Genomic DNA, 21,723 nt, shown 5'->3' with positions numbered 1-21,723 from the left:
ATAAGCATCGTAAGCTCAACTTGTTCACCAAGTTTGAAGGCGATCACACCAAAGCTCTTGGACAAGTTCGTTCAAATACCATTGGTGTGAAATAGCTGTTCAACGGTGGCCTTCCTGTAGAAGTTACGTCAAAGTCGTCATTGACTTTATGACCGTCCTGACATGATTAACATGTGTATCAACTTCCGTTCATGTATGTGAAACACGAGAGAAAGTCACCTAATGAAAGCTGATTTTCATTTTTGTAAGCCCAGCCCACTTCCAATTTTTTACGCACATTCCCCAAACCACTGTCAGACGTAAATTTACACCAGGTCTGATCAATGAGAAATCCATGAGTTTTGGGCAATGGGAAAGGCCTCAAAAAGCCGATTTACTTTGAGGAAGAATAATACAAATTCCTTCAGTTTCAATAGGGTTCTACGCACCTTGTGCTCAAACCCTAAATATAATTACCTGTCAATGAAGTAAACATAAACAAATAAATAACTTTCAGGATAAAACATTGTTTTTGCACATTTGCATAAACATGTGTCACTGGCTCTCTTGTGGTGTCATTTTGTGTATGTGTGTGTAGGATTTCATCAGGGTCACACTGCCATGGTGCGAGACACCCATCGGTAGGACACACTCCTCTGTCAGCACCTCACGGGCAACATCCCAGCACATCACTGTAGAGATGACTTGGTTTTTGTTATCTCGGCCTCCAGTGATGAAGATTTTATTGTTACAGGCAGCAATGGCACAGCTTGCCCTCTCCCCCAGACGAGTCACAAGGGTCCATGAGTCAGACAGAGGGGAGTAGCAGTACATGGCATGCATCGCACCACCTGGCAGCAAGCAGAATTGATCGCTTATTACTATTGTTGTGTCAAATAAGTACAGTTATGTGCACATTTATGTTTTACACCAGACTCATACATACATATCCTCTAAAATGAATACAACTAAATTGTTACGGACCCTCTTTACTAAAGTAAAAGTACTACTACTGCCATAAAACGTCCCAGCTGAGTTATTTGAAGAACTGATGTACTAGTTGATTTTCCCTAATGTGAAGCTGTAGGTACAACTAATTTTGTGTTTATAAGTTGTCATATAAATCAAGAGGAATACTTCCCTCATTATTGAATGGAGGCATAATGTAGGCATTCATTGCACAGGTTTAAGAAATTAAATTAATTACTATTAATTAATGTTACCAGGATCATCTGGGCCTTTCCTGCACTCTAACCAGTCAAAATAGCTGCAGTAAAAAAATGTTTCAGTGTAAATGTACAATAAATACCTAAAAAATTAAATACTTGAAAACACAACTTACCGACTATATAGATGCAGTTCTTGAATGTAACAGCATTGGTGCATTTAGTTTCAATGGGAATGGGTGTCCGCAGCTCCCAGCAGTCTGTCCCAGGCTCCCAGCATTGAACCTTATCAGTTGCCAGCTTCCCATTTGGCCCGCCACCAATCACATAGATCCATCTGTCAAAGGTTGCAGCAGCAAACGAACTCACACCTTCTCCAAGAGGTGTCACCTGTGATGAGAACAAGGGTATATGCTGGGTTTGGTGGACACAGAGGATGATATATGACTTATATCTTGCTTCCAGTCAGCTGTTTACCTGTGTCCAACGATTGTGAAAGGGATCATAGGCTTCTACACTTGCAAGCCTCTGACCTCCATCAAATCCACCTAGCGCATAAACCTTCCCCCCATGAACTGCCATTTTGTGCCTCCATCGCCCAGTTGACAGGGGCTCAATTTGGATCCACTTGTCCAGGGCGCCGTTGTATTTCCAAACATCATGCTGTGTCTCCTTACCTCCTGCAACAACAGACGCATTATAGAAGGTCCCTCCACAGTACAGACACTATAGTTTCTCATCACTGAATCCTTATCAATGACAGTATCTGTGCTCTTGCTTTTGCTCAACAATTAGAGCAACCCACCAGTCTCTGAACAGTACTGTAGAGGTTACACCCGATAGGAAGTAATAATTGAAGAAAAAAAAATGAATTGACTAGCTTTTCTCACCAGATATATACAGTTCATTGCGGAAGGTGATGCAAGCAAATTCCACCCATTTTCGGTTTTGCGACTCATTCTCCATCTCTGTCATCGGCAGCCGGGCAACCTCGAGTCTGCTGCGTCTGAGGGGGTCCAAACAGGTGACAGTGGAAACGAAGCGTTCATCTTTGGTGCAGCCTCCGATTATCAGGAATACCTCTGAGAGGAAGTGCCGCACACGGGGTTTGGTTCGTTCAGAGACCACCTACAAAAGATTTTAGATGTGTTTTAATCACAAAGTCAATCAGCTACACAAAAAAGTGTTTTTTTTTGTTGTTGAGATTAGTGCCTTTAATTTGCCCTATGATCATGTACCTTTTGACCATTAAGACTACCTAGAACAGGGGTCTCCAACCTTTTTTCTTCTGTGAGCTACTTTGACAAAATGAAAATGGCTGAGAGCTACTCATGGGTTGTTTTTTTACGTCACCTATTTCAACCCAAACAAACTGAAAAAGCTTGAATTTAGAGTGAAAAATCAAATTCAGCTCCATGTGCATTTTGCATTTCTGTATGCATTTCACAAACGTTTTGTCTTATTCACTTTTCATTTTGTTTTTATCTGCCCACATGTCACTGTGTCACTTCACAAGAGTACCCATCTGTATGATGTTTCCTGGAGTTAGTGTTGTTCCGATTCCGATACCAGTATCGGAAATGCCTCTGATACTGCCGAAAATGTGGGCATCGGTATCAGTGAGTACTGGAGTCCATGCACAGATCCGATACCACGTAATTTATTAGAGCTCCGTTAGCTCTGACACGGTTCTTCTTCGCCGCTCTTGAAACAGTTTCTGTGCTGTTTTAGAGGTGTGAAGAAGAACTGATCACCCGACACCTGTAGACAAGGAGCTAACGTTAGCTCATCATGTTTGCGGTTTGGCAGTATTTACCAGTTAGCTCCGTTAGCGTTGTTAGCTGCGCTAGCGCCGTTAGCGCGCCTACAGTCAAACTGGAGCGGCCCACTTATTAAACGAAAAGAGCAGCGCGACAACTAACCAGTGTACCTGTGTCCTGCGTATGTATGCCTCTGTTTTTAAAGTTTAGCGTTACTTCAGAGACTCATTTTAACAATCTGGAGTCATGTAAAAATTATGTCATGCGCGTCCTTTCCCGGTCAGTCGTCTTGGAAACATGAAGCTCTGCCAGTGCTGCTGTATTTGGACCAGAGTCAAAACAAATGTACAAGCTGAAAAACGAAATAACATATCACTGGTAAAAATAAATGGTGTCCATTTGCTGTATTCGTTCATGTTTTACAGAGGGTTCAACCTGAGCCAAACCTTACCACCAATGATAATCACAGTCATGCAGGCGTAGTACCGAGACACTGGTATCGGTATTGGTACTCTGTATCGGCCGATACCCACAGCACAAGTATCGGACTCGGTATCGGGAGGGAAAAAATGGTATCGGAACATCTCTACCTGGAGTATTTCCATTTAGTGAGATGACTGGCACTGCATGGAGTCAGTAAGAGAGGCGTCCACTGAAGTGTCATATAAATGTAAATCTGACAGTCTGAACTTTTATTTGACACACTCATCAAGCTGACAGCAGCGCCACTGTTTGACATATAATTGGTAAATGATAATTTAGTGTTAGAAGGGGCTTGACACCCCTGAGTTTGATTGGATAAAAATGTAAGCGGGGCATGTTTCATTATTGAAACCTTTGGCTACTCGTTAAGGGACTGGGAGCTAGTGGTAGCTCGCAAGCTACTCGTTGGAGACTCCTGACCTAGACAGACCTAATGATACTCTACAGGTTTCCCCTGTGTACTTACCTCCGTGCCAGAGAGGTGATAACTGCGGGCCTCTTGCAATAGAGGAAAGGCCTCACTGCATTGTCGTATCAGGCTATCCGACTCCACTTTTTCCACAAAATATGCTGGATTTAGTAATGGCAGTCGCACATGTGAGAGTAACTTGGCCAGTAAGGGATAGCGTTCGTCCTGCCGGGCTCTAACCCAATGCATGAATGCCTCAAAAACACACTCCTCACACTTGACATCAAGGTTGTCACTCTGTAGGACACTCTCCATCGATTCCGCTGGCAGCTCCAGGAAATCCTGCTGCTGAACCACCTGGGAGAACTGAGAGGTGATGTAGTCCTGAGCCCTGGTCTTCAGCGCTGACAAGGCGTGACTTTCAGCCAGATTCAGGATACCAATGCAGTTCTCTAGGTGCAGACACTTGCCAAGAAAGTCAGCACATGTATCTACAACACGTGGGAACTGAAAGAGAGAACGCAAGAACGGAAATCAATTCAATTCTATTTGTGTAGCGCCATTATCCCAAGGCGCCGTACATAGTAAGACAGAAACCATTACAATATTAAAGCGAGAAGAGAAACCCAACAGTTCACACAGTGAGCAAGCACTAGTCATCAGTGGAGAGAGAAAAAAACTCCCTTTTAACTGGAAAACATTTTGGACAGACCCAGACTCAATCATGTGAGGCCAGCTGCCTCACCTGGTTGGGGTGAAAGGAGAATGGGGGACAGAGGAGAGCTGGGGGAGAGAAAGGGAAAGGAGCTATATAACAGTTGTATCGACTTATAGGTTTAGACTGGACAGTTCTGAATCTAATGTTTATAGTACCACAATGTAATCATCGCATATGATGGCTATACTAGTACTGCAAATGATAATAGTAATATAAATAGCCTTGAAACTGGATCTGGATTCTGCAGACTACAAGATGAGCACAGAGAGAAAGAGAAATCAGGAAGGAAAAATGTCAAAGTTAACGTAAGTTAATGACATTTAATAAAGTCATATTGATGCCCTGAGTGTGAGAGAATGAGTATGAGGGAGTGAGTGAGTGTGAGTGCGCCACAGAAATTCCCCTATAGCAGGTCATGATTACATTTTTAGGTAAAACTTGAGTACACACTCTGATATATACATCAAAGTATTGATGTATATATATATATATACATCAAATTATTAAAGTAGTTTATAGTTTTAGTGTGCCTCCTCAAATGACAAAAAGTAAATAATCGACAATGAACATTAGACCAAACCACCATGGCGTCCTAAGTGCACAACAGCACCACTACTAACAAACACTGAATTTATAAAAACGTTGCACTGTAATTTCACTTTATACCACACCTTAATCTGATTATAATTCTGATCTATCAGTCCTAAACCACAAGTCTATTGAAGAAGTGAGGACCCCCATTGCAGCTTGAGCTTTTTATCTTCAACATGAAAAAACCCCAAAACTGTTTGTTACAAAAATAGAAGTACAAAAACACCTGCCTCACAGCTGTGTAGTTAAATTACGCCTGTGTGTGGAAAAATGATCCTAAGTGTAAACAACTGGCAACTTTCACTTCTCTCTTTCTTTGTGTGACGCATCTGAAAATGCATCGGAAACAACCAAAATATGTTCCTTCGTTTCCCTGCTCTTTATTACAGTATGTGTCATACAGACTTTTTAAATGTGTGCATGTTCACAGCAAGAACATTCCTGGTTCAAATCCCAGTTTTCGGCCTGAAGCTCTCCTGTACGGAGTTTGCATCGTTAGCCATCTCCCCATGGCTGCGGGGTTTCCTCGGATTCTTTGGCCTCCTCCCAAACAAACGCAGTTAAGTCCATTAGAGGCTCTAAATTGCCTGTAAGTGTGAATGTGAGTGTGAATGATTGTGTGTCTCTGGATGTCGGCCCAGTGATCAGTTGATTTTACCCTGACAGTGTAAAATCCTCTCTAATCTCTCCAGTGACCTTTAAAAAATAATTGGTATTATGAAAGACCTTTGTTTGTTTCTGTCAACTTTATTTCATTCGTTTAAAAAAAAAAAAAATCAACCTATCAAACAAATCTTTCTAACCGAAATAGCAATGCCAAAAAATTGAAAAGAATGAAAAGGAGTAGGAAGAAGAAAAGATGTCAATATCAATGACTTTTTTTGTAACTGATTGTGATTCCCTTGTAATCTCAATTTGTTCGTAAAACCTCGTAAAAACACTTATCTTTTTCCAATTTTTTTCTGTTAGTTGCTTTGAAGAATTTTCTTATGCGACTACATTATTTGCAGTTATATAGCAGATCATCAAATTATATATAGTGTTTATTTATAGCGTTTACTACAAAATGAGTCTTATAGTTTTCTCCTGTAATACAAAACATGTGTGTATGTGTGTGTGTGTCCAACTGTCTACACAGTGTGTCAGATATGAAACATTCAGTACATACTTTACTTTGTGTAACGCCTTCGCTTTGCAGCAATAATCGGAGATTTCCAGGTTAAATGATCATCTTTGATGACACACAAACATTACAATACCTTCCACAGTCAATGTCACTAGCAGTGAGCATAACTTGCGAATACAACCCTTTTTAGACGAGCAAAATAAATGTAACATTTTCTATTTAGTTGGATTTATGTCTTCCTAATATTAGTCTTTCATTTAATCTTTGTTGTACGATTAGGTAATACAATACAGCTAAAAATGTTGTACTCTTTACCAACAATTGTATTACGTAATTAGGATCAAGATGCCGTTTTGTGGTTCCTGTCATTTTACCTGAAATTGACTGGCAGCCTCTAGGATTCCCTGGACATTTGCTTGCGTGAGGAGGGCTCGGCTGGTGTAGGTGTACTCCAGGAGAAAGCGCATGGTCCCACTGTCCAACCCCTTTATTTGGACAAGCTCCTCATGACTTTCCTTCAGACCACTGCAAAACATCGCCCTAAAAAAACATTCATGACATCACATTCATTTAGTAAAACCAGCAGTCTCATCACAACAATAAAAAAAATAATAATAACAACAACAACAATAATAATAACAATAATAATAATACTAAAAGGACAGTGCTTTGTTGTTTTACCTGAAGTAATGACTGGCAGCAGCAAGAATGGCTCTATGGCAAGGGAAGTCATGTCCTTGAACACTCAGAATCACATCAGTTAGATCTTTATTGACTCGCAGAGACTCCAAACCTCTCTGTAGCTCAATTGGTAGACCTCCATCTTCCCAGCATAACTCATTCTCTGCCGTGAGGTTCTCTCCCTCCTCATCTGGACTGGAGTTGTCTCCATGAAGAGGCAAGGGACAGTCAGTGGTCTTCTCCAGTGAGTCAGTCATCTTCTCAGACGTTCAGTAGCCACTTGCTCGCCTCACAACAACATGCTGCGTCTTTTAGGTGCACCTGCACTCGTAAGAAGACGACGAATATAACCCCCCTGTGGTTTGTGATCACAACAAGTTTTTTCCTGTGCTCTTCATACTTCCTATTTCTGTTCTGCGAGGAACATGCACATGCAGCAATGCTTCATACACTTCCTCTTGTTGTGTCAAGTTCAGTTCCTCTTAGTTACCCAGCTCTTTATTCAGCACTACAGACAGCTGGTTTCCTTCACTAGATTTCATTAAATGGCCACAACTACCAAAAACCAAAAACTCAATTTATATACTTCCTGTATGCTTAGTGGTCTCAAGCAGGTCTCGCCTCTTAACTGTCATCACTCGTCACAGTGGCACAAAATGGAGGACAGCCGCTGCTCATGCTTTACGTCAGCTTTCGTTTTCACCACTGAGATGCTAATACTACTGCTCATGATGACCACAAAGTTAATGGAACTATCTAACATTATATATTATATTGTATAACATATTTTAATCATATTTGCTGTTTATTACTAATGCTATCATGGAATATATTCAGTTACTCTCATATATACATCTATATATTTATGTGTATATTTATATGTATGTATGTATGTATATATATATATATACAGCTGCAATTATGTAATGGTTAATACACCAGCATATAGAAGCTCTTTAATGGAAATTATGTTTTTTTTGCTAAAATATAACTATTATTGTTTCCAATTGGATTTTTTTACATAAAAAAAATCTGGAAAAAAAAGTAAAGCTCATTAGTATTTCTTGAAATGTCAAATTAGATTAATTTACTTGTGCATTCCTGAACAGAAAAAAAATAGTTTTAGTGGTTGAATGTTGTGCTTGATTCATTTTTGACTTCTCAAGACAAGCCCAGTGTTCTGGCTCAGATATGTGTATAAAAAGGTGATAAGGCTATAAAAGGTATACAAATAACAAATAGCAATACCATTTTTAGTTTTAAACAAGTTTTTGAATATTTATATATATATGTATTTAAAAAATATTCAAAAAACCTGTTTAATGTTTATATTACTGATACACATGTGATTTATTATATTTACATTATTGTGTACTTACATCTTTATTTATTTTTATCTGTTGTAATTTGTGAACACGTCAAATTTTGAATTTCCTCTTCAAAAAAATATTAAAATAAGTTTATTATGGAGCTAAGATGTGAACATGACACACACGTAGCTGCTGCTGCAGCAACAGAAGGTTTTTGTCTTCTCCACCAAGTGGCAGTATTGCGTCAACATATTTTTTGAATCACAGTGTTATCACTTACCTGTTTCCTGCTTCAGTAAATAGGTCAAAATTTGACCGAGCTGTTTCCTGGCAAAACAAAGAACCCCAGACTTTGTCTTTCAGAACACGTTACAGTATGTATTAAGTATTAATTGTATGATCCCTGATAAACAGGATCATACAGTATACATGTATGTCAATCATTGTATTGGAACACATCCAGAAAACACAGGAAACATGTGTTCAGTTTTTAATAACAATTTCTTTCTGGAAAAAAAACAAAAAAAAAACAAAACAGTGCATACAGGTTTAAGTATCAAGAATTACCCTTAATAACTGCCTTTACACTGGAGCAATAGCACAACCTTGTGTTTCTAAAAACCCGAGTGAAACCCTAATTAATGTTATTAGTAAAGCCTGTGTTTGTCTTCATGTTTCGTGACAACAAATATCTGCTGTGCAAAAACATCTATTCTGCCAGGTTTGTTCAATACATGCTTGAGTATTACATCCACATGTGACAATTTGTGTAAGACCAACTTTCAGTCACATCACCAATCCAAATCCCAATCAGCATCGAATTTAAGAGACATGAAAACAACAACAACTTTGTTGAAATTGCACAATATTGTACATATGTATCAGGACGTCACATTTGATGATGCTGCCAAACCATAACGTCAGCCCATACTGTGAATTTTAACAAACCATATTCAGTCTCAGGTGTGAGTGTGTTTTTATCCTCAAGCTGTTGTTACAGGCTGTCGAAACCTTTAGGACTTCCTCTTGTTATACAAACGGAAACATAAACCACTTAAATGCCTCCCTTTATGAAGACAAAGACAGATTTCCACTCAGTGGTACCGAGTGCTCCTGTGGTGTGAACACTGTGTTGCTTCTTAAGTCAGTTCAGGATGGGGCATTACATGCTCTCATTTCACTGGAGCAGTCTACTCTTCTGTCTGGGTTTACTTCTGCACAGTGGTAAGTAGATCATTTAATTTCTGCAGTTGCATTTGAGTTAAATATACATATATATATATATATATATACACAAAGGCGATTTCTATTCTTCTAAATGTGTTGTGAATATATACTACATTGAACTAAACTGTAAATGTATCTGATGCATTTAAAATTCTTTTATTATATATTTATTTATATATATATATATATATATTTATATATATTTATATATATATATAAGGGGCAGCCCGTGGCCAAGTGGAAAGGGAACTTGACTTGTAACCGGAGGGTCGCCGGTTCAAATCCCCACCCGGCCAAAAAGGGCTGGGGTACCCCTGAGCAAGGTACCCAACCCCCAATGCTCCCCGGGCGCCACTCAGTGTGGCAGCCCACTGCTCCTAACTAGGATGGGTCAAAATGCAGAGGAATACTTTCCCTAAGGGGATTAATAAAAATAGCAGAAATGCACAATTACTGATTCACCTATGACATTCTTTTAGATTTTCCGTAAAATCAAAAAAGTTGAACAATTTGAATGAAAATATAGGCACCTAAATACATACTTTACACGACATATAGTTCATGTCTTGAAAAATGAAGGACTCATGTAATATATTGTAATCTACTGTATATTGTGCCTATGTCTCACACCTCTGTGTCACGATGAGACAAATGTTAGGGACCGGAAAGAAGAGTTTAAAGCTTCAAGTCTTCTGTTTCTGCACTTCACACAGGGAAAGCCAAAGTGCACACGAAAATACAAGCTGGGCCTCTGTATCGCGTGCTGGGGACTCCACTCTCCATCTCCTGCAACGTGAGCGGCTTTACCAGCACTGAGACTCTGAAAGAATTTCAATTCATGATCACAAAGCCTGACAAACCCCAGTTTGCGTTCAACATCATCAGTACCCACGACCAAGACTTTGCATATGCCATGTACAGCCGACGCGTGAGGAGCGGGGACATTACTCTGAGACACGCGTCTCCAAACTCTGTCGTCTTTGAGATACAAAGTCTACAGAAAGGCGATGAAGGGGACTATGAATGTTTTGTGGTCAACTCGGAATCTGTTTATGATGGAGTATACAACGCTAAGGCGACAGTTAAAGGTAACGGGTTAGCATTCGTCTGTCAAACTGATTCAATTTTATTCTTCTTTCAAATGAAACTGTGCCTCTGTCTTGTGAGATTCATTTGTTTCTTGTGTTTGTGCCACAGTGATCGACAACTCCTTAAGTGTTTCATCATCTGTCTCCACATCTCTGAGCTATAATGAGGGTGATGCTCTCACTTTAACGTGCCAAGCCTCCAGCAACACCATCCAGCACACCCATCTGTCTTTTGCCTGGTATCTCCTTAAAGACGTCGAGGAAGACGCCAAGCCCATCATTTCTTTGGACAGAGATTTCACACTGAGCCCAGGCCAGGGGTTTGAAGAGCGTTACCATGCTGGTCACATAAGGTTAGATAAAACTGGAGAGGCCACGTATAAGCTGACAATGTCTCAGCTGGAGGTGTCAGACCGAGGGAAGATCTTCTGTCAGGCACAGGAGTGGATCCAAGATCCTGATCGTTCCTGGTACACTATCACGCAGAAGGATGCAGAGAAAACAACTCTGAACGTCAAAGCCAGAGGTTAGAAGCCACTCTCAAATCAACTGTTACACCTTAATTGCATAACTTGAGAGATTCACTTCTTATTTTCCTCTCTGCAGCCCTCGTGGCTTTTTGCGAGTGTGTGTGCATCCGAGTGCAAATTTGTCTCACTGTGATTATTTTCTTGCTTTGAGTAGAGGTGATGCCAGACACGTCCTCTCTGGTGGTGAGAATCTCGGCACAGCAGACGACTCTGCAGGAGGGGCAGGAGCTCTCGCTGTCCTGCAACGTAGACGCGGCCAATCTAGAGGAAAGGCTCCTCACTGTAGCTTGGCTCCAGGGAAGTGTCGAGCTGGCACGCATCGGGCCGACAGGTGTCCTGTCTGTGGGGCCTGAATACAGTGGCCGAGAGAGGGAAGGAGAGCTCAGGGCTGCCCGAATCGAGGACAGACATTACCGTCTCATACTGCAGCCTGTCAGAACAGAGGACCAGGGAGAGTATTTCTGTCAGGCATGGCACCGGGACAAAGGCCAGGATGGTGCCTTTATACAAGGAGCAGTCCAGAAATCTGGCCCCCAGCGAATCATCATCTCAGCCACAGGTCTGTCAGTAAATAAGCCCACACTGACTGAAACACACACGTCATTTATCCAGGGTTTACTCTCAAATACTGTGTAATTTATAGGTCCATCAGAAATGTAATAAGTTACCAAAGGTGAGTTACAGGTGTATAATCACTTTTAAATAAAAATCAATTGGTCTTATGCCAATTATATGCACATTATTTGTTGCTCTCTGCATTCTCACCATAAGATAAGACTCATTCTTACACACTGACCTTTAATCAATTAATTCTGATATATCATGGGTTTTTATTATTGTTTTTTTTGTTTTTTTTCAAACACTGCAATGCCATTAGTCTTTTTTCTTTTCTTTTGTTACAGAAAGTGGACTCTCGGTTGAAATGCAGCCCTTGGTGAATATTAACGAAGGTGACAGGCTGAAGCTCACCTGCAAAGTGGATGGGGTTAAAGGTCAGCTCTCGGTCACCTGGCATCACAGGTCAACCACATCCACAGCGACTACACTATTTCGGGATGTCATCAGTCTGAGTCGCGAGGGTGTTTCAGAGACGGAGGGGGAGTTCCTGAGTCGCGGAGTAAAAGCAACGCGTCCAGCCCCCGACACCTTCACTCTAGAGCTTGATGAGGTCACGCCCACCGATTCAGGTGTTTACCGCTGTACTGTGTCTGAATGGAAAAGCAATAGCAAGATCTACAGCCAGTCGCAAACTACCACTGTGACAGTGACTCCTATAGGTAAGATGTCTGTCTGTCTGTCTGTCTGTCTGTCTGTCTGTCTGCGTGACACAAGTTCTACAAGGCAAACAAAAAAGGATGTTGACAGAGTATGTTCCAGTTACCAAGTGTGTCGTCGCTCCATAATCTGAAACTTAAACTTGTTACCAGAGGTCTTTTTAATTAGCTGAGGCCTTTTAAGCTGTTTTGTTAATATGCAGTTGTTGCATTAAAGAAGGAAAACTGATTTTCTCAATTGATGGTTAAACTTCAACTGTTAGATTGATATGATGAGAGAGGTACTCGATGAATTGCTTATTTTCAGTATATTTTAGTTACTATAGACACATTATGTGGTAACATGTGTTCCAGTGCAAGCACATGTGTTTCCCCACATCCCTTTTTTATCAAAACCCCTCACAGACTGCTGACGACAGCATGATCGCTAACTTCTCCTTTGTCACTCCACAGAGTCGTCCGTGACTGTGCGTCTGATAACCCGCAAATCCAGTGTCACTGTTGGTGAGAACGTCGAGCTGCTGTGCCGAGTCCAAGGGCCTCGTGTGCCAGTCACGCTGATTTGGAGCCTGCGGCGCGACGCCTCCACTGTAGACAACATCCTGACACTGTACTACGATGGCGGCATCAGCTGGTCTGGCGATCAGCAGGGCTACCAGGTGAAAGTGGAGAACAAACGGAATGAAGTCCAGCACTATCTGCTCATCAACGGTGCAAGCCACAGGGAGGCAGGGATGTACCAGTGCCGGGCATCAGTCTTTGTTGAGAATGTGCACAAGAAGCTGCCTGAATCCAACCAAGTGGCTGTGATGGTGCAGAACCCAGGTATCATTTAGATTTGCAACATGTAGAACAACTCTGGGTAAAAGCTCAGTTTATAACATTTGTCTCTCTCTCTCTCTCTTTCTTTCTCCTAGTGAGCAAACTCATTCTTACCTCTCCCCGTACCTTGACAAGACACATCAACGGTGACATAGAAATAAAGTGCTCACTTAGTTCAGACCCCCTCACATTTCCTCGCTATGCTGTCACATGGTTGCGCCATCACCAGGCAGAAAATAAGACAATTATAAGCTCAGACCGCGAGGCCTTAGTAACATTTGGGACCCAGGTAGAGCCGAGTAGCAGACAACGTATCAGCATGAGACGCACTAAGGGCCCGAGTTTTGAGTTGACAGTACGGCAGGCTCAGCTCTCGGATGACGGCTCATACATATGTGAGGTGGTGGAATGGCTGCAGGATCCCCGTGGTAATTGGTATGAGCTCTCGCCAGTGTCCCAAATCACGGAGGTGAAAGTTGTTGAGCCAGGTGAGTTTGTTTACCATTTGCTCACAGGCAGGATTTTATTTGAATGTCTTTATCAAATACTCCTTTTGGTTAATCAGATCACAGATTACAGATCTAAAGGTCTCAAATGTATTATATAATCTTCAGATAAAACTAAACAATCCACTGTTTTTTTCCAGTGATCCTACCTACTGCTGCTTTAACCATATAACAAATCTAATTACCACATCTTTAAATACAGTGAAGTTCTCAGGTTTCACCTCTCTGCTTCCTTTCGTTCTCCAGCCAACGATCTTCAGTGGGAGGTGAACGAGCATCAGCAGTTGATCACCACAGAGGGGGGAGAGGTAGAGCTCCAGTGTAACATCATCTCCGGCGCACTCGGCCCTTCTTTCTTCTACAAAGTTGCTTGGCTGTACTCTGGAAACGGTTCCCCCCTCACAAATGTCCCCCTCGTAGAGCTCGATCACACCGGCCTGCTCAGGTACCCGGAGAACCAGGCCCTCGTGGGACTGCAGGGGCGGCTTCATCTCTACAGACCCACTCAGAGCAGCTTCTACCTCAAGATTCAAAGGGCACACGAGGCAGATAGTGGGACCTTCCAGTGCCAGGTGGATCAATACCAGTTGGATCGCGACGGTCACTGGCAGCAAAAAGCATCCGACAAGGCTGGTCCTATCACGCTGACTGTGAATGTTGTTGGTAAGATTACAGCGTTAACAGCACTTTATAGGTGTAGGCTTTACATATTTGCAAGGGAAATGTATGATGTACATGTAATATATTTGTTGGCAGATGAGAAGATTCATACTATTTTAGTGTTTGTATGGTAAATTTAAAGCAGTTAAACGTAATATCACAGAATTGAGTTTTAAATCCTCTCATCGTACCAGGGTTATTGACTGTGTGCTGTGCTCTGTGATGTACATCTCCATTTATTCATTTATTCATTTCTTTTCTGGCTCTATTAAGTCCTTACAGCTGCAGACACACTTTGTTTCTGCCCTTTTTTTAATGACTGTTAATCCCCACTTTGTCTCCTTTGTCTGTCTTTGTACTCAGAAATTTAACACGCGGGGCCCTCGTTGAAAAAGAAACTCCTTCAGTTGAATGACATTTATCTGTTAACTTTGTGCTTTTATAGAAAAGAACCTGTTCATCGTCATGGACGAAGTGGAGCGGAATGTGAGCAGATCCCAGCACTTCACCGTCCCCTGTCACATCAGCAGTCAATCCAGCAGTGAATCTAAGTTCCAGGTCACATGGCTTTGGCAGAGGGATTCAGAAACGGAACAACGCCCCATATTCACTGCTTACCGCAACGCTACCCTACAAGACAGGTTCGACAACGGTGATCAGCTAAGATTTGGTCACAGGCTACCCAACCAGTTCAGCCTCACAGTCATGAAGCCAGTTCCTGAAAATAGTGGCCGATATTCATGTGAGGTAGAAGAGTGGCTCCCGTCTCTGTCTCGTGGGTGGAGGAAGGTTGCGGTGGAAAAGTCAGGATATATGACTGTACATGTTTTTCCAGGAGGTAAACGCACATTTCCTTTGATTGGAACTTAATGTAAATGTACCAAATAATGTGGATACAAGTGATGCATGTCTGTGCTTTCTTTGTAGGTCAATCTGAGCCACAGTGCAGTTCAAGTACATGGATTGGGATTTTTGTACCTTTAGTCATCTGCTTACTGTTGGTGATATTCCTGCTGGTGCTGAAGATATGCATGAACAAGGTCTCAGGAGGAAAGAAGTCAGGTCAATCTCTGTGGGTGGAGGATCATCCGCTGAATACTAAACCCAGTGCAGATGAGTGAACCTCATATAGGCCAGAAGTGGAGGGGAGAGTCTGAAGATTTAAGATGGACTATTGTTTTTATCTGCAATAATGTTTTATACTGTAAAATGTTGCACTATTTTTTATTCATTTGTGTCTCGATGATAATTCATGTTTCAATAAATCTGTTGATAATGATAATTACTGCCTTTATGAATGAGTACATTTTTATTCAACCATGAAAAATGAAACATTTCCCAGCGAAACCCGCATTTGCATAAACAACAAACCTCATGCGTCGTATTTGCAACGCGAGTGTTGAGCGAGGCAGATCAACTTTGTATGTGCTGACGCACCACACAGCTTGTTAGTGTGGCTTTGATGGGAAGAGGTTCAAGCTTAGCGTGTCCACGGGAGCAGCTGAGCGTGCAAGATGTGTGATATTAGGCAGTAACTTAGACATAGATGAATAAACCAGGAAGTGGTCTGCCAAGTTCAGGTCTGTGACTGTGGGAAGACAGTGCGGTCTGTAATACTGCTGAAATGGGAACATGTTGCAGACACGAGAGAGAGACATGTTAGTGGTTACTGTCATGCACAGGAAGTCGATCTGCGACCAGACTGCGTTTTTTTCCCCCTGTCATTACACACTTGTCTTACTAAAGTGGCATAATATTGTTTAAGATGAGGAACATGTTGCATTTACATGTGATGGATGCTCAGTTTGAGCTTAAGAGATAAGACACGGACGCTGTGTTACATTAGAACTACATAAGAACCTTAAAATGGGATTTCAAAGAGGATACAGGTGCAATGTTTGTACAACATAGTTATTGATTTAGAACAATGCTCTGCGGCTCTGCGGCTCAATAGCTTCTGTAGAAAGAACATCCATATGCAAATCCTTTGAGGGTCACATGCAGTGCTGGACACAAGCACTGAATGAACAGATAAACAACCACTCACACACACATTTGCACTTATAAGTAATCTCCAGGTAACTTCACCCACAGACGAACAGAGATGATGTGTAAACAACACACAAAAAGGCCAAACCTTCTTGCTGTGAGGCACCAGTCCTAGTCTCCACTCACTGTGCCAAAACATAATACGTCCCTGTCCCTGATCCTCACAGACCGCCCTGTACTTGCTTATGTCTGCATGTATTTTGATTGTACACATCAATGCAGCTCAACAAGATCTGCCATATCCGGAGAGTAATCAAAGTAGTAAAACATATCCTCCCCACCCCTCTCTCTTCCCTCCATCACCCCTATTAATGTTTAATGCCCCATCTGTGCAAGAGGCAAGAATAGAATTTCGAATTCTTGCTTTTACTTTTGAGCAAACAGGTCTCGACACCAGAGTCCATCCATATGTGATATGCTTTTCTGAAACATGTGGGAAAATAAAAGTTCTTGGAGACCGTCGTTCTCGCAGGCCCCCCAAAAAAATGATGTAGCAAGTGGCGTGTGGTTTTGAATCATACCACCTCCTTTTAACTTTACTGTAATTCCACTCCCATGTGTTTCCATGGCAATGCCTGACAGAGCAAACAAAGAATCACCACATATGGGAGGCAAATCGATGCCTGTGTCTATGCAGCAGTGAGGACAATGCAGTATGCACAAAGGCAGCCGTCAACAACTCCATTGCCACGCTCTTTTCGTGAATAAAGTTTGAACACTGACTTACATTGATACAGTCATATCATGGGGTTGCTCATTTAACAGTGATACGCTTACAGGGTATTGAGAAAAGTTGGGTTTAATGAAGAACTCTCATGTTTGAAGACAGATTCACAGTGTGATTCTCGCTGTGCCAGTATGTGGCCGGGTGCTTGGTGCTGGTTATCTGTGATACTATGATCTCATTCCACATCAGATTTGACTTCGCTCTGTTGCCCTGTGATTCATGTGGACTAGAACTTTAAAAAAAAAAGAAAAAGTGCACACCCATTAATATAACTCTGGCTACCACAGCTCCTTGAACTCCAGAAGGATGAACATTGTTTTAAGTGTGCGCACACAAACACTGCTATGAGGTTTGTTGCAGAGAGACTGTAAATCAGTAATTCCGGGAGCGGTTCAGCCGTTAAAGCTTCAGGTGCTTTATGGCTATTAAAGTATTTGAGGTTTACGACATGCCAACTTGTCAGTCACTGGTACAATTAAAAGCATTATTCAATCAGGGAATTAAATTGAGCTATCCCAGTGCCAAGGCCCTGGCATTGTGCATGCTGTCTGTCTGTCTGTTTTTATACCAAGGCTCCAATAATACTTTATATTTTCACTTCTGCCTCGGTAGAGCTCCTGACTTTCCAGTTAAATTATCAAATGGAACATCTCAACACTCAATAGAGAGAATGGCACAACTGAAAAATCTGCTAACTTTCCCTCTACTGCCACCATGAGGCCTCCAGTCATGTTATAAACCTGCAGTGCTGTGTATTGAATGGTAATAACCACTTCAAAAGAAATGTCCTAACGCGATTAACAGTGAGCAAGTGAACATCAGAAACATTATAAATGCTAAAAAAAACAAAAAAAAACCTTTTGCAGCTGACATTAATCTTTGTTCTGAGGGGTGCAAATGTTTTATGTTATTATTGAGATGGTGCATCCTTGTCTTTCTGTGTCTTTGGTCCTGCATTTAGCGGTGAAAACACACACACACACACACACACACACACACACACACAGACATTACTGAACACACACACACACATTTAAAAATACAAAAAAAGGGAATGCAAAAAGTGCAACATCAAAGCTTTGCCCTGTGACACCCTGTTAACAAGAGGATAATTTGTACTGGCAGGAGCAGGGATGGCATGAGGGGAGAGAGACGCTCACAGTACCATCTGCACAAATTATATAATACACCTCTCATGAAATCTGAAAGTCTCCTCTGAAGCCCTTTTTTTTTTTTTTTTGCCTCCTCTCACCTCTGCTCACCGACTCTCTTTGTTTATACCCTGAACTCCTAGGATATAAACTCCCTCCTGGCTTCATCTTGCCTTTGATAGTCCCTGTTCTCACATGAGAAGAGAACACAGACCCTGACAGCCTATGCCGTCGTGTTTCTTGCCTAAACCACTCTATAGTTTCCTCTCTGCCACCCCCCCCTCTTCCCTCTCTCCTTCTGTGCACATCTGTCTTATCACTTGACAGCACTAGAGGGAGCTATTGTTGTCCACAAGGACAGAGACATTTGAAAGGTCACATGTAGTCATATGTGTGAGTCAGAGTGCCTCTCACTGGCCTGTCACTGCAGTCTTTGTCCTCTTTGACTTTTTCAGAGTAGGTGAGTGAGCAACTGTACGTCTGTGCGTGTCGGGGAACAGAGGGAGAAGGAGACACACAGGAGGAGGCTTTTGTCAGGCTGACACACCGGCGGATGTCAGCGTTGACGATGACACCGCAGAGTGCACTTTGTCACCTGGCATGTAGCAGCATTTTGGAAGAGACAAATGAGTGGGAGCTGTGGTGTGTCCTCACGCAAACATAGAGAGATTTACTTCAGTCTATCCAACCACACATCAACACAAATATAAAATATGACCATAGACTCACAAACTGTACACAAGTCTCTAAACTGTTAAGAGCTGTCTGCTTTTTCTTCTTGGTGAAGCTTGATTGTTATCCCCAGGGACAATGCTGGCTGGAAGAAGGAACTGGAGAGGCCAAATTAAAAAACAGCTTAAATGGTGCAATATGAAGTAATAGCCAGTTCAGCTTCCTGTCAAGGGAGCTCTCGACAAACTCGGAGCCTCTGTTCGCTCTCTCTCTCTCACACACACACATATACATCTATACTCTCACATACTGGAACTGCATGGATTAACACGCCAGAGCGGCTTCATCTATCGTCCTCCTGTTATGATGTTGTAACATAGCAAATAAGAGCAGTATTCCGTATTGTTCATGTGTGTGTTCCGCACGTGAAGTCGTCGTGCATGCAGTGGTTTCTCTGTGTCTCCCCTGACAGACAACCAGTGGAGAGGACGGTGGCAAGTCTAGATTTAATTGCAGCAGCACTTCAAACTGCTTCGCGCGTCAAACCAGAAAACAACCTTGCATTTAGTTTCTGTTACAAATTGGTGGTAAATGTATAAATAAGAGCGATGAATCCGTGTGGATTCAGCCCATGCCTGTCATTCTTTCATCTCCTTTCCTCCACGTAGGACAAACAACAGACACAGACTTTTCATTTTGATATTGAATGTAATGCCGTTTCCAGAGCTGTTTAAAATGATAACAAACACACAGTGGGAGCGTCTTCTTGTCCAACTGTCATCATGTCAGAATTATCCTTTTCTTTTTTTTTTTAAATCATCAAGAATTTATAACAGTATAGCAGCATGTGCCCACTCTGAATTACTGATAGTATATATACATATATATATATGTATATATACATGCAACTAATATGGTGGGAGTCACCACGCATTTGTTTGGCTTGCAGATATCGAGCTGTCAAGGGTAATGAATCAAGCATCACCAAGGTAACAGAAGTAGTAGCATGAAGACTGAGATGTCAGCAAGAGAGCAGGTCTTTAGAATTTGCCACAATGGCTCCTGGCTGCAGTTGCTGTTGTGATCGTACCTGAGAGAGAAAATGGGGAAAACAACAGTTGAGCTCGCTCAGAACTGTCCGTACAATTTGACGTTATCTGATTTTGATCGTGACAGAGCTGCTGCGGAGAAGAGGCCTCTTAGCTGAGGGATGAAGGGCACCAGAAAATATCAGCTGCTCCCAAAACATTCATTTACTGGTTATCTCAGAGCAGGACAACACATATAGCTCTGCGGATATCAGCGAGCTCCGTCAATAGAGGCCATGCAAGCTTCTAATCAGCCAATACATCTGCTACTGGCACTCGAGGCTTTGCTCACAGCCCGTTGCCCATCAGTGTTTCTCCTCTAGAATGTTTTCCTGAAAGATAGAGAAGGGAGAAATGTCACGGTGAGTGCGGCTTTAACTACACACAGCACTTTAGTCACTGTATAAAATGGGACTTGAACCGAGATGGATGTTACTAAGTGTTCTGTTCTTGTGTGAGTAGGAAAATCCAGCATTTGATTGTATTGTGCCGTGACTTTGCATTGCACCGCTCTGCTTTTATCTCATTATCACCAAAGCCACACTGATAATTTTTTAGATTTTACCCTCATCTCTATCTTTGTCTCAGCCTTGCCGATATCTCCATTTTTTTATTTAGACCAACTGTAGTCCCATTTGTGATTAATTGCCCATTCTTATGTTCACATTCTGTCCAATGTTCACACCAAATTCAATTCAGCTGCATTTTCTTTTTTCTTGTATAGCGCCAGTTAATAACATACAATAACTCAAGGCACTTTACATGGAAAGGTCAAGACCTTACAATTATTACAGAGACACCCAACAGGAACAAATTGAGAGAGAGAGAGGAGAGAAGTGAGGGGGAGGGGTTGTTGATGAAGGGAGATGAAAAGGAGAAAAAAGAAGATAAAGGATAATAACATTTTTTAAAAACTCAATAACATTAATAACAGTTATCATCATCCAAAGTGTGACATGCCTCTCGCCCCAATGCCGTCTGGGATTGGTTCTAGCTCCTCATGTGACCCTCAGAGAGCCTTGGACGAAGGATGGATGAGGATAATATTAACGTTAGCAGTAATTAGTAGCTATATAATAGTGCAGTCATAGTTATAGTTGTTGCACTGAACCTCTGGAATCAGGGATACCTCTAAAATAAGAACACACACCCACAGAGAGAGGAGGGGGTGAGAGATAAGAGAGTGAGAGAGTGCTCGCTGCTGTTCCCCCAGCAGTCATGGCCTCTATGGCAGCATAACTAAGCGATGGTCCAGAGTTCACTTGAACCAGCTCTGACTATAAGCTTTATTAAAGAGGAAAGCTTTACGTTGAACTTTAAATGTATAAGGAGAGTGTCGGCCTCCTGGACCCAAAGTGGGAGCTGGTTCCACAGGAGAGGAGCTCGGCAGCTGAACGCTCTGCCTGCCATTCTACAAGCAAGTCTGCATTTTCAGAGTCGTCTATTTGTGCAGTGAGGAATAATCACCTCCTTGAGATATGACATGGCCTGATCACCGAGTGCTTTATGTGTGAGGAGGAGGATTTTAAATTCTATTCTCAATTTTACAGGGAGCGAGTATAAAGAGCTCAGCACACGAGTGATCTCTTTTCCTAGTTCCTGTCAGTGCCATCCTGATAGTAATGAGTTGCAGCAGTCAGGAGGTAAGAAAGGCATGAACAGCATCCTTTAAGGACAGGACGTTTCTGATTTTGTCACCATTAGCA

General features: G+C 42.0%; 2 protein-coding genes across 3 annotated transcripts; one reads left to right on the top strand and one right to left on the bottom strand.

The window, feature by feature from the left end:
* Positions 1-345: 345 nt before the first annotated feature.
* On the bottom strand, positions 346-7,521 carry klhl6 (kelch-like family member 6). Its single transcript, XM_044051267.1, has 7 exons — positions 6,914-7,521; positions 6,607-6,772; positions 3,855-4,304; positions 2,036-2,273; positions 1,623-1,825; positions 1,322-1,535; positions 346-830 (listed from the first exon to the last, which is right to left on the bottom strand). Exons 1-7 carry the CDS (start codon positions 7,168-7,170, stop codon positions 535-537), a joined length of 1,824 nt encoding a protein of 607 aa, XP_043907202.1. The 5' UTR covers positions 7,171-7,521; the 3' UTR covers positions 346-534.
* A 1,702-nt stretch (positions 7,522-9,223) lies between these two features.
* On the top strand, positions 9,224-15,612 carry LOC122784021 (immunoglobulin superfamily member 3-like). 2 transcript variants are annotated; one of them, XM_044049068.1, is made up of 10 exons: positions 9,233-9,447; positions 10,164-10,538; positions 10,648-11,064; positions 11,223-11,627; positions 11,971-12,345; positions 12,796-13,167; positions 13,260-13,652; positions 13,917-14,333; positions 14,776-15,168; positions 15,258-15,612. In XM_044049068.1, the coding sequence occupies exons 1-10, from the start codon at positions 9,378-9,380 to the stop codon at positions 15,449-15,451; spliced, it is 3,411 nt and encodes a 1,136-aa protein (XP_043905003.1). In that variant the 5' UTR covers positions 9,233-9,377; the 3' UTR covers positions 15,452-15,612. The 2 variants fall into 2 exon arrangements, with proteins under 2 accessions (XP_043905012.1, XP_043905003.1); XM_044049077.1 differs by lacking the exon at positions 14,776-15,168 and having other exon boundaries at positions 9,224-9,447.
* The last annotated feature ends 6,111 nt before the right edge of the window (positions 15,613-21,723 follow it).

The sequence above is a fragment of the Solea senegalensis genome, linkage group LG2, assembly GCF_019176455.1.
Source record: "Solea senegalensis isolate Sse05_10M linkage group LG2, IFAPA_SoseM_1, whole genome shotgun sequence".
Lineage (NCBI taxonomy): Eukaryota > Metazoa > Chordata > Actinopteri > Pleuronectiformes > Soleidae > Solea > Solea senegalensis.
Note: the sequence above shows the minus strand (reverse complement) of the source record. Positions and strands in the feature narration are given on the sequence as shown.

Excerpts from the sequence above, each read along its gene's own strand:
- klhl6 (XM_044051267.1), bottom strand. The coding sequence starts at position 7,170 with ATGACTGACTCACTGGAGAAGACCACTGACTGTCCCTTGCCTCTTCAT. Across the intron at positions 1,826-2,035 it reads CAATGAACTGTATATATCTG|GAGGTAAGGAGACACAGCAT; the intron begins GTGAGAAAAGCT and ends CTGTTGTTGCAG. Across the intron at positions 1,536-1,622 it reads TTCACAATCGTTGGACACAG|GTGACACCTCTTGGAGAAGG; the intron begins GTAAACAGCTGA and ends TTCTCATCACAG.
- LOC122784021 (XM_044049068.1), top strand. The coding sequence starts at position 9,378 with ATGGGGCATTACATGCTCTCATTTCACTGGAGCAGTCTACTCTTCTGT. Across the intron at positions 11,065-11,222 it reads TCTGAACGTCAAAGCCAGAG|AGGTGATGCCAGACACGTCC; the intron begins GTTAGAAGCCAC and ends TGCTTTGAGTAG. Across the intron at positions 12,346-12,795 it reads TGTGACAGTGACTCCTATAG|AGTCGTCCGTGACTGTGCGT; the intron begins GTAAGATGTCTG and ends GTCACTCCACAG.